Source organism: Carettochelys insculpta, chromosome 1, assembly GCF_033958435.1.
Source record: "Carettochelys insculpta isolate YL-2023 chromosome 1, ASM3395843v1, whole genome shotgun sequence".
NCBI classification, from domain to species: Eukaryota; Metazoa; Chordata; order Testudines; family Carettochelyidae; genus Carettochelys; species Carettochelys insculpta.
The window spans coordinates 254,507,101-254,519,839 of record NC_134137.1 but is presented as its reverse complement, the minus strand read 5'-3'; the positions used below and the strand labels follow the sequence as shown (position 1 = coordinate 254,519,839).

At 42.0% G+C, this 12,739-nt stretch overlaps 1 protein-coding gene across 1 annotated transcript in view; it reads left to right on the top strand.

Annotated features, from left to right (window-relative positions):
- LOC142007175 (solute carrier organic anion transporter family member 1B3-like) overlaps positions 1 to 12,248 on the top strand; it is a 35,846-nt gene extending 23,598 nt beyond the window's left edge. The window contains exons 9-14 of the mRNA XM_074983730.1: positions 511 to 706; positions 1,895 to 2,057; positions 2,884 to 3,068; positions 7,008 to 7,072; positions 11,064 to 11,181; positions 12,032 to 12,248. Of these exons, the coding sequence (XP_074839831.1) occupies positions 511 to 706; positions 1,895 to 2,057; positions 2,884 to 3,068; positions 7,008 to 7,072; positions 11,064 to 11,181; positions 12,032 to 12,248 (944 nt within the window). The remainder of the gene's footprint in view (positions 1 to 510; positions 707 to 1,894; positions 2,058 to 2,883; positions 3,069 to 7,007; positions 7,073 to 11,063; positions 11,182 to 12,031) is intronic.
- The last annotated feature ends 491 nt before the right edge of the window (positions 12,249 to 12,739 follow it).

The following is a 12,739-nucleotide window of genomic DNA, read 5'->3' as shown; positions in this document are numbered from 1 at the left end:
TCAAACACTGGAACGAATTGCCAAGGGAGGTGGTAGAATCTCCATCACTGGAGATATTCAAGAAGAGGTTAGATAGATGGCTTTCAGGGATGGTCTAGAAAGTGCTTGGTCCTGCCATGAGGGCAGGGGGCTGGACTCGATGGCCTCTCGAGGTCCCTTCCAGTCCTACTCTTCTATGATTCTAAGAAATCACTCAACATGTGCTTGCGAGGGGTATTGACCCAGGATCCTCTCATGAGCCTCACAGAGCTAGGACACAGTTTGGCCCTAAAGTACATAGCTCTAGGTGTAATTTTTACAAGTTCATTAACAAAAACATTAGGGGAGTTCCTTGGTCCCTTGCAATGTTGTGGTATTTTGTGCCTCATGAAATAAAGTGATGACATTTTTCAGGCCCTGTATTATGAAAAATTTCAGCAGTTTCAACCTGCTAACTTGTTAAATTAGTTTTGAGTGATAAAATGAGACTACATCACTTCTGTGTTCCTTCTTCTCCCTCTTTTATTGCAGGCTTAACTGTTTTGCCTGCTGTAGGCATTGGGATATTTTTAGGAGGACTAATAATGAAAAAGTACAAATTGGGCATGATAGGAGCCACAAAATTTGGATTTTGGATGTCAGCTATGGCTTTTGTTGTGAGCCTCTTAAACTTTTTTGTGGGCTGTGAGAACCATGTAGTAGCCGGACTCACTGTGTCCTATGATGGGTATGTATACATTTTATATAATATAAAGCATATTTTCTTTCTCAGAAAGGTAGCAGACAAGCATTACAAACAGTATAATGTGCAGTTATGTCTGAACACACTCATTGCCACAATGGTGTGATTGGATCTTCTACAAATGTTGAAGGATGATACCCTTTGAAAATGCCAGATTCTAAACATTTGTAAATTCTAATGGAATTACATTGGTTTACATGGATAAGAATGTAACCCCCTTTTTTCACCTTGCAAAGATAGATACACATTCAGGCTGGGTCTACAAGTGCCTCTTCCTTTCGAAAGGGGCATGTTAATGAGCAGGTTCAAAAGATGCTAATGAGGTGCTGCAATGAATATGCAGCGCCTCATTAGCATAATGGTAGGCGCAGAGATTCGAAAGTGCGGCTTTTCGAATCGCATGCCGCCCGTGGAGACGGGACCCTCTGAAAGGACCCCCACCCCAGTTTTCAAAAGCCCTTCTTCCTATCTGTGATCAGAAGAAGGGCTTTCGAAAATGGAGAGGGGGTCCTTTCGGAAGGTCCTGTCTCCACGGGCGGCATGTGATTCGAAAAGCTGCACTTTCGAATCGCCGCGGCCACCATTATACTAATGAGGTGCTGCATATTCATTGAAGCGCCTCATTAGCATGTTTCGAACCTCCTCATTAACATGCCCCTTTCAAAAGGAAGGGGCATGTGTAGACCCAGACTCACCGTCTTTGCAAGTTACATACTGATACTTTTTGGACTTCATAATCAGCTTGGGGCATGGGTCTTAACTGAATGACTGTGACTGTCATTCTTGTACAAAATGGTTTTACGGAGTGATTTTAAGTAGCTAGAATGTTGGGACTGAACACAGGGTCAAGAATTTCTCCATTTGTTAGAACAAAGAGTCTGACTTATCTGGGCTATTGTAGGCTGAAATTCCATTTTTTGTCGTAGAATTTTTCATAACTCAGTAGTCCTGTGTATTGCAATGTACTTGGGATGGAAGCTCAGGCAAGATGATTGGGGTGAAAGAACAGGCACAGTTTAAGCTTGTCTATGTGGAATATTAGTTTTGCTGCAAAGTAGTGAGGACATTACATAGGAGTGAAAGAAAAAGTTGCTGTATTATTCTTTAATGTTTAAATGAAGGATGAATTTTGTAATAAAACAATGTTAAGCCTTTGTAAATTTACCTTATAAGCACACCACTTGCCCATCCTGAAGGTGCCATGATTTCTGTCTGCAATGCTGACTGTAAATGTGCCATGAACCAATGGGATCCTGTTTGTGGAGACAATGGAATCACCTACATCTCAGCTTGTTATGCTGGATGCAAGGCTTCAACAAGACATGGGAAGAACACTGTAAGAGCTTTGTTGCCTTGTTTTTTTAAATTAAGAAAACTGGTATATTAATGATAGATATGTAGAATGGATCAGACAGATTTCAGAGCAAAAGCAGTGATGGTGCATTTGTGAGGACCGCTGAGAACCTCTGACCTCCAAACTAGATGTATAAGACTCTGCAGCTTAAGCACAAGAGCCAGGCTCGTTATCTGGAGGCTGTAACAGATTCACGTTGGGCACTGGGGAGAACACAGAACATGCAATGACTGGTGTGGCATGTTGGATAACAACAGACATGCATTTCTTTAGCCTTTTATAAATCAGGTTTTGGCAATGCTAAGATTCCCAGCCACAAGGGAGCGGTGGGGATGGTGCCTGGGGGTGGAGACAGCATGCAGAGCCAACTGCTTCTCCATGCCCCGTTGCCTTCTCAGAGGGGGCCACAGAGACATTTCAGCAGCTGACTGCTTCCAGCAGTGGTGTGAGGCCCTGGCATGCTCTAGGGTAAACATGCTGCACAGATGTACACTGTGGCCTATCCTGGGTCAACCTTCCCTAGCTGGAGGTGCTTTGTCCAGAATGGAAAGAAAGGATTTTGAGATACGGGGATAGATTCTTGGCTTCTCCTGATATCTGTTTTGACATGGGGGAGGGGGCATGTGTCTACCCTGCAACTTTCAGCACTAAAACTTTAGCTCTGTAGGGATGTGAAATATTCACATGGATCCCCGAGCGATAAAAGTTTTAATGCTGAAAAATGTCAGTGCAGACAGTGTTTTATCATTGGGAACCCTACTCCCAGCAATTAAACCTACCACTCTTTTTTTTTAATGCTATCTTTCAGGTGTATCAGAACTGCAGCTGCATTGAAATGACAGGATCACTATTGGGAAATAACTCTGTAACGTTGGGAGAATGTCCAAAAAGCAATGACTGCTCAAGAAAGTTTATTTATTATACAGTAATACATATCATAAGTTCCTTTTTCTACGCTTTAGGAAGCTCCCCATTATATGTGGTTATGTTTAGGTAAGTGACACCAAAATCATTATTTTATTAGCACTTAGAGCTTTTCCCTTCCTGGGGGCCTAGGATTCTTAACTTCCCCACATTGCAATAACTTAAGTGAAATCTGGCAGTCTTTTACTGCTGTCTTCTCTGAATCCATACTTAATTATGAAGAATTAAAGCAGTTTGTTAGAACTACCAACAAATATTACTATAGGTTGAATCTCTCTAATCTGGAACTCTCTCGTCCAGCAAACTCCATAATCCACAATGTTTTTAGTAGCTAGATGACCACTTATCATGGATGTGGCCAAGTTTCCTGTGGTCCCACAAAGTTTGTTTGTAGCCACCAGTCCTGGCTCTCAGTGTTCCGTGCTGTTATTTAGCTCAAATTTACCCCTAAATGTCTTCTAAGAGCCCAGTAAGCAGTGGCAGTGTTAGTAATGTGCTAGAAAATATTGACCTGTTGTGCACCAGATTCTCTTGTCTGGCACTGGTCAGGTCCCGAGGGTGCCAGATGAGAGAGGTTCAACCTGTATTGTTTTTATGCTGTCAGTCAATTTCTCCCTGTTGACACAGGACATCTTTTGCATCTGACTTTTGTATTAATAGCACAGAAAACGATTAGGTCTATTTCTGTGATTAGGAGCTGCAAGGCCAAATCGGTAAGTATGTTGTATGAGTAGACAAAAGAAAGTCCATCTAAGACACATTTTGTTAATGGTTTCTTTATCTGAAATAAGTTATAAAAGCTCGGTAGTGAGAAAGTTTGATCATCATGAAATTCTAAAGACAATTTGAAAGCAAAATGAAAGTGAATTCTAAGAGGAGTTCTGAAAATTACTTTGTCATATAAGAACATACAGAAAAAGGGTTCTAAAATGTCCTTGCAAATATAACTGTTATTTAAGAAAGTGGTTTTTCATGAAAAAGAATGTAAAGGGATCCAGCACAGAATGGACAATTTACCCAAAACCCATGTTCCTTTAATTTAATCTCTTGGAAATTAGTTATACATCAATTTGAGAGTCATGTTGCTTTTCATCTTCTTTAAGAATGAAAGTCCTAAAAACACAGCTTTTGGGAATGTCAACACAATGTTGCAAGATGCTGTTCTGATTATGCCATTTCTAGAAATTTGCCCCTGGGCAATATCATTGTTCCCATCAGTTCATAATTCTCACAATTAAGAGAATAAATATTTAAGGACACCCCTTTCTGCAAATCCTGAGTAGAAAATCCTGGTATTTCATATAGATTCACCTCACTGATTTAGATGCACTCAACTGACTTCTCAGGGCATATTCAACAGAGCAATAGATTAATTCATAACAAAAAAGCAGTCAAGCAGCACTTTAAAGACTAACAAAATAATTTATTAGGTGGAGCTTTCGTGTGACAGACCCACTTCTTCAGACCATAGCCATACCAGAATAGACTCAATATTTAAGGCATAGAGAACCAAAACAGTAATCAAAGTTGACAAATCAGAAAAAAAAATTATCAGGGTGAGCAAATCAGAGAGCAGAGGGATGGGGGGTGGTGGTCAAGAATTAGATTAAGCCACGTATGCCAAACAGCCCCTATAATGTCCCAGAAAGTTTGCATCCCAGTTCAAACCACGTGTTAATGTGTCGAATTTGAATATGAAAGAGAGTTCAGCAGCTTCTCTTTGTAAAGCAGACTGAAAATTCTTCTTCAATAAAACACAGAGTTTTAAGTCATTAACAGAATGGCCCACTCCATTAAAATGTAGACTAACTGGTTTGTGGATCAGGAATGTTTTGATGTCTGTTTTGTGCCCATTAACTCTTTGTCTGAGAAAGTTTGAAGTCTATCCAATATACAAAGCATCTGGGCATTGTTGGCACATGATGGCATATATAATGTTATTTGAGGAGCATGAGAATGTGCCCGTGATTTTGTGAGTAACCTGGTTAGGTCCAGTGATGGTATCGCCAGAATAGATATGTGGACAAAGCTGGCAGCGGGCTTTGTTGCAAGGAAAAGTCCCAGGACTGGTATTCCTGCAGTATAGACTGTGGCTATTGGTTAGAATCCTCATAAGGTTGGGAGGTTGTCTATAGGAGAGAACAGTCATGTCACCTAGGGCCTTCTGGAGTGTGGCATCCTGATTAAGGATGGGTTGTAAGTCTTTAACAATTTGTTGCAGTGGTGTGAGTTGGGGGCTGTAGGTGATGACCAGTGGTGTTCTGTTCTTGGCTTTTTTGGGCCTATCTTGGAGTAGCTGGTCTCTGGGTATTTGTCTGGCCCTGTTGATTTGCTTTTTTTATTTCTCCTGGTGGGTGATTCAAGTTTATGAATATTTGGTAGACATCTTGTAGTTTTTGGTCTCTGTCAGTTGGATGAGAGCAAATGTGATTGTACCTAAGGGCTTGAATGTAAATAATGGATCTAGTTATGTGTGCAGGATGGAAGCTAGAAAGGTGTAGGTAAGTATAGCGATCAGTGGATTTCCGGTACAGTGTGGTACCGATCCGGCCATCCTTGATTTGTACTGTAGTGTCCAGGAAACGTATCTCTTGCATGGAGTAATCAAGGCATAAATTGATGGTGGAGTGCAGATTGTTAATCTCTGTGGAATTCTTCTAGAGTCTCTATACCATGGGTCCAAATCATAAAGAGGTCATCAATGTATCTTAAGTAGAGGAGGGGAAGAGCGCTGAGGAATCATTGTTCTAGATCAGCCATAAACGTATGAGCATATTGTGGGGCCATGCGGGTGCCCATAACAGTTCCACTAATCTGGAGGTATAAATTGTCCCCAAATTGGAAATAATTGTGCTTGAGAACAAAGTTGCAGAGGTCAGACACCAGACTGGCTGTATTGACATCAGGGATGGTACTTCTGATTGCTTGTAATCCGTCTTTGTGTGGAATATTAGTGTACAGAGCCGTTACATCCATCGTGGCAAGGATGGTGTTTTGGAGAAAGTGGAAGTGTGTTTTATGAATTTCTTCTCTAGCACAGGTAAAGCCTCATTCTGTGGGGTCTTGTGAGGATGCCTGATTGTTGATGATAATTTCAAGTTCAGAGAGTTCATTTTTAATGAACGTTTGTTTATTGTAAAGGATTTTGATCAAACGGTTCCTCAGTTTCTTAGAGAGCATGTTGAATAGATGCTCGCTGTAGTCAGTGTAGTACGTTGATTGTAATGGTTTTTTCACTGTCCTTGGGTACCCCCTTTATAAAACACACTTCCACTTTCTACAAAAAAAGAAAGAGAATAAATTTTCTACATTGCTTCATACCTCAGGATATTTCAACTACTGTAATGACAGCTCAACTAGCAATATTGTTAAACTTTCCAGCTACCAGCTCAGCTCAGCAGAAGAGTTTCTCTTACCCCAGGGTCTTTCCTTCTGCCCTACTTCCTCCACAAATTTAATGCAATTCTGTGGTGACATTGAAGCCTTCTTTCGCCGCCTCTGTCTAAAGGAATTTTTCTGGGACGTTATAGGGGCTCTTTGGCATACTTGGCTTAATCTAATTCTTGACTCCCCCTCCCGCCCCCCTCTGCTCTCTGATTTGCTCACATTGGGAATTTTTTCTTCCTGATTTGTCCACTTTGATTACTGTTTTGGTTCTCTGTGCCTTAAATATTGAGTCTGTTCTAGTATGGCTGTGGTCTGAAGAAGTGGGTCTGTCCCATGAAAGTGCCACCTAATAAATTATTTTGTAAGTCTTTAAAGTGCTACTTGACTGCTTTTTTGTTTTGATAGTATATAGACTAACACGGCTCCTTCTGTGTTACTATTCAACATGCAAGATTAATTCATGTTTTCCATATCATTTAATGTGTTTTGACAAATAAGTGAGACATCTTCCTTCTGCAGCTTTGTAATCTGTCATTAAGAAAAATAATGTTATGGGGAAATAATGAAAATTTCTAGGTATTATGGTGACAGGATATTGTGATTTACATCTGTCTATTTTAGGTGTGTTCAACCAGAGCTGAAATCTCTTGCAGTTGGTCTGTATGCACTCGTGATGAGAGTCCTGGGTAAGATCAGTTTTTCTGATTATAGTATCTGAGCTTTTTAAATAACTTTGAATGTCTCTGTGGTTTCCAGTGGCACCAACTGCATTTGCCAGTTGTAAAATATAGGTACTCTATGGTAGGACTATTGTTGTTCCTAATACTAGTGGTACTAATAATAGTAGTGTGATGCCTAGGAGCCCCAGTTATCAAGCAGGGCTCCATTGTGTTAGGCACTGCACAAATAAAAATACAATCTCTCAGTTAGTCTCTTTCTGGATGTCCAAGATGCACCCAAAAGTACATTTTCCAACTGCTCCTGGCAAAACAATCTTTCCTCTCTGATTTGAACCTTGTCACAATTACCCATGTCACACCTCAGCACCAGCTTGCTATAATGTTCTATGCACAGACCTATACCATGGGAACGTTCAGAAGCTGACACTACTGGAGAATGCTGCATCCTGCTTATTAAAGGGAACTGTGCACCAGGCCACTGCTCCATAATCAGCACTGGATTCTGGAATTCTAGGTGTTCTTCTTAATCTATAAAGAGCCCTAAAAGGTTTAGAACATGGTTTCTGGAAAGATGGTTTCTCGCCCTGTGACATACTGCTGCAGATGAGATCAGAAGAGGGACTCAGAATGGAGCTCCCTCAATAAAAACAGGGGAATTGCTAGCAGTCTGTTATCTATGAAGGGTTCTCCATTTTAGAACTTGATCCTCTCATTGTTCCATCTCAGTCCAGAATGTACCAGACATGATATGACATCTTGCTTTGTTCTCTCTCCTCCAAGACAGTTGAAGAGGGATGGGCTGAGGGAGATATAGCTAAAGTAGATCTGTTTGTTTGTTTGTTTGTTTGTTACTGTGACAGCCATGCACTCCCTCTGCACCCAATCAAAGTGCTGCTATGGTTCAATCACCACATCCCACAAATTCTAGGTATGCAAGTGCAGTTAGCAAACTTCCATGTCCCATTAGACCCTCTTGATTACAATAACCTTGCTGCCCATTGAGATGAAGGAGGGCCACTGCAGCTTAACAATAAATCTGTCCTGTCACTTTTGATCCTCATCTGGTTGGTGGTCTTGGAGGGGTGCTCTTGTGGTCTGCTGTGATCATTGGCCCACATCATTGAGCACACATGCAAGCAGCCTTCTGGTTATCATCACTGATGGAGCCAGAGACCTGTGAGGACACCACAGCAGTAAATTTTACTATGACTATGTCTACGCTATGATATAAATTCAATTTTATGAAAATTCATTTTATAGCACTGGGTTTTATAAAGTCAAATTTGAGTATCCTCATCTCCCCCTGAAGTCCCCACAAAGTCTACTTAGTGCTGCCACACTGAATCATCGAACATCGACTGTAGCAACAGTGCATTGTGGGAACCTATCCCACAGTTCCTTCACCCCTGTAGCATTCTGGGGTTTTTTTTGTTGGTGCAGTAGGGAGAAAAAAATGCCCCACAAGTGGTTGTGGGTATATGATGTTATCTTCCCACACTGCATTGCCCTCCTACCCCTCCCATAGAAAGCAAACAGACATTTTTTTCAGAAGGAACGAAGGAAAAGTAGGGAATCCCAGGGAAAGGAAAACCAAATGGGTTGGCTTCAGAAGGTGCCAGAACCACATATGCTCTTTGCTCAGCTGCTTTTCCCCCAAAGAAAGAACACCTTTAGGTACAACTGTCATACCACCTGGGATCACCCAGGGGACTGTGCCATCTCAGCTGGCCCTCCAGCCACTTTACCGCACCTGGAAGCCACATCTGTTCATCTAGAATGTTGTGACTTTTATATTATCAGCCTACCGGTGCTGGCAAGGGAGTGTCAGACTGCCCTGTGATCACCCAGGTGGCTCTGTCATGTCAACTGGCACTCCAGTCACTTTTCCCCCAATTAACGTGAGAAACATCCTCCATGAAAACATTAAAAGAACTGATTACAGCTTGTGGCATATCTGCCCTGCCCCCACTGTCTACTAGGGGTATCGAGGAGATGGTGGGGGAGTTGGTTGAAGGGCCAATTGACATTGTCCCTTCAGCAGGCTGCTCTGGCAGGGGGCACCCTGGGCTGTCAGGAGTGCTGGATATCACAAGCTGTGGTCTGTGGTGATGGCCTGACCCCAAAATCTTTGCCATGGAAGGAGATTTCCTGCACCTGGCAACAGCGAGGCCCCAAAAATCTTTGCCGCAGGAGGAGACTTCCCACCCCCAGCAACAGCCAGCCCCCAGCAATTTTTGCCATGCAAGGAGACTTCTCCCCAGTGACAACCAGCCTCTGAAAATCTGTCCCGCCTTTGGAGCCCTTACTGTGCATAAGCCAAAACATGGTGCTGTCTGGCAGCATGGTCTGCACTGAACAGCAGGCACATCCTTTTACTGGGCCAGGGGCTAGCCACGTGATGTCATTGTGTAAGAGATGGACCCTGACTGTATGGTGTTTGTGGTGGGTGGAGGGGGCTGGCCCTGTACAAATTAGAATGGCAGAGAAGTTTCTCGGCCTGTCATATAAGCACGACCCCACAGCCTAGCCACTATGTGGTGCAGTGGGGCAGAAAAAAATATCTCGGCCTCTCCTGCTATATCCTGTGCAGGGAAGAAGCCACCACCCCACGTTGGAGCTATTTTTTCATGTGTAAATGCAATTGCCAAGCTGATAATAAAGAAAGAAGTGTCTTGGCCTCTCATACAAGAATGACCCCCCACAGCCTAGCCACCATGGGCTTCCTGGTCCTGAATTCAAATTGTCGGGCTTCCTGTTACCTAATTCCTGTGAGCCTGAAGAGCAGTAGAGATGAAAGTTGCCAGAGTGGACAACCATAGGGCATTGTGGGATACATACAGGGCACTGCTGGAGGCTAAAAGAGTTGATTTAAAGACATGGCATTTCTACACTAGCATTAATTTGAACTTTTAAATTCAAACTTGATGCTACGCTGACTCGCTTTCCATGGTGGTGTTATATCGATTTTAGTGGTCCCTAAAATCAACTTAATGGTTTTTACAGTAAAGACAGTGACATTGTAAAATCAAGCTAACTGCCTTAAAATAGACTTTATCATGTAGTGTAGACTTAGCCTACAGTACCCATCCTGGTAACATCTTCTATTGGTTAGCTGAGGCAGTTCCCTACCTAGCATGCTGGCTTACACAAATTGCGTAGTAGGATGCCTGTCTCTCCCCAGGCATAGTGCAGGAGCCTAGGTGTCCAACTCAAGCTTTTATGAATAGCAGTTTTGTTTCTGTGACTTTCTAGGGACCTAAAAGTTGGACATTGCCATGCTCAGTATCACAGTACCTACATACTTTGTGAATTTAGCCTCTAAGTGTCTAAGTTACTTCGGTGCCTAAGTTGTACCTTGCAACAATGTGTGAGGCAAGGCCTACATATCTTCAAAAATCTGGGTATGAGGTGGTGTTGACTCTTTTGCCCACCATCTACTTTTGCACTTGGTTTCATCCCTCACCGTATCTCCACCCCTGGGTTTAGTTCCAGTAGGAAACAAAGCAGAGAGACAGGCTCATGAGATGAAGTTTACCCCAGTGCAGAATCAGCATGATGTCCATGCACCGCTAGAAGTCCTGAAAAGTGCTGCAGCGATTGTTCTGTAAAATGCTGATGGTTTGCACTCAGTTTGGGAACTGCTGGGCTAATACTTGCTGGCAGCAGGGCCAAGAACCACTGTGGGAACTGGAAGGGACCTTGGAAGGCCATTAAGTCCAGTCCCCTGCCCTCTTGGTAGGACCAACTCCATTCCTGACATTTTTTTAAATCTCTTTGCCCCAGCCCCCTAAACTGCCTACTCAAGGATTGAGCTCACAAACCTGGGTTTAGCAGGCCAATGCTCAAACCACTGAGCAAAGTGGTTCCCTATAGCCTGCTGTCTCTTCCCTATAGCACAGGGCAGATCTTGGAACTTAATATGAAAATGCTATTATATTTTCCAAAATTGTGGATCATAATATGACACAGTGATATATTTTTGATTGCTTTATTGCAGCTGGAATTCCAGGCCCAGTTTATTTTGGTGCATTAATAGACAGGACATGCTTGCAATGGGGAAGAAATAGCTGTGGGCAACGTGGTGCTTGTAGGATATATGACTCTGAGCTGTATCGGTAAGTTAAATAAAAAAGCAGAGCGGTCGTGAGTTTTCTTTCTGCATCAAGACTCTAAATTATTTGATGTGCTGGCCCCAGTTGTTTAATGTTGGCTTCACCTTCATATAGGTTTCAAACATTAAGAAATCTTCACAGTAATAATCTTTGGGCCTGATCCTAAACTCATTTTTTTTATATAGGCCTTACTCCTTCAGGCAAAACTCTCATTGACATCAGTGACCGAGTCTTTCCTGAATAAAAGATGCATTTTGTACACTTTGGAAGAAGCTTAGAAATCCATAGTCGTCATGTGATTCACAAGCAGGCATAGAAAAGGCATCCAACTTCACACTGCCTACCATGCATATTGGAAATTCTGCCAATTTTGCTTTACTGGCCATGTTTAATGTGTGAACAAATGAAAACCAAATGCTATTGGGCAGCTGAGGACATATACATTGTAAAGAAACACTTGTTAATCACAACCCAAAAATAGCTACCTGAAGAACATTCAAAGCAGTGATTTTTTCTCTTTTGTTCTATTTCATATAACTTTGAGTGGCCACACATTTGTGAAGTATTTTTATTTTTATGCAGAGTAGCCAGGGCTAGTGATCCCATGACACTTACAGACTCTATGGGAATCCTGATCCCAGAAGCTCCTACAAATTGAAAAATGCCCTTAGCATTCAGAAGGTCAGTTTGAGATTTTGCTGCCTAAGCAATTGTAATCAAGCGTTCAGAGACTAATGTCTATTTTTAATTTTTGTGCCCTTCTTGAAAAGGTCCATTTATAAGTAAAGTTAGTGCTTGTAGTTCTTTGAAGTTTGTTTATGCTAGGGGAGTATTTTGTCATTTGTCTTCACAGGTATACCTACCTTGGCCTAGTAGCCAGCTTCAGAGCACCATCCTACATCTTAGGCTTCCTATTTTATACAATGGTGAAGAAACGTTACCAACCAAGGGACCCCAAATCCATAGAAAATGGAGGACAAGAAAGTGTTCCTATGAACGAAGAAGCTACTTCAAAGAGCAATGAGCATTTGTCAGGTTCTTCTGAGGTGGAAAGAGAATCATGTATTTAGAAAAACCACTGACGTCCATGCTGCATGACACATGACAACATCTGTTAAAATCGACTTGCAGAATGTCCTGAGCAAATGAATGACAGTGCTCGGAACGTAAAATCAGAAAGAAGTTAGTGGCAGGGGCCATAAATGCACATATGATTTATATTTAGCTACTTTATGTGAATATGCTTATCAATAGCACGCAAGAAAAATTTCATGAATTAACTAATGAAGGAAAATGCTGTTGGGCATGGTTAATTGCAACTGCCTGTAATTTTTAAATAGTTTGAAAGTGATTTTTAGCACAAAAACTGTGTTCCACATACTGCACTGGTAGGCCTGAGTCTTCCCAAGGGTCTGCACAGTACAACTAGCGGAGTTTTCTGAATTCTGGCCTGCCAGTAAATATCTAAGTAGGAGGCCCAAATCCCGTTTTTTCCTTTCTATTTAAACAGAGATACTCTCAACTTGACAATTAATAAAAATGTTTTGCCTACTGAAGTTAT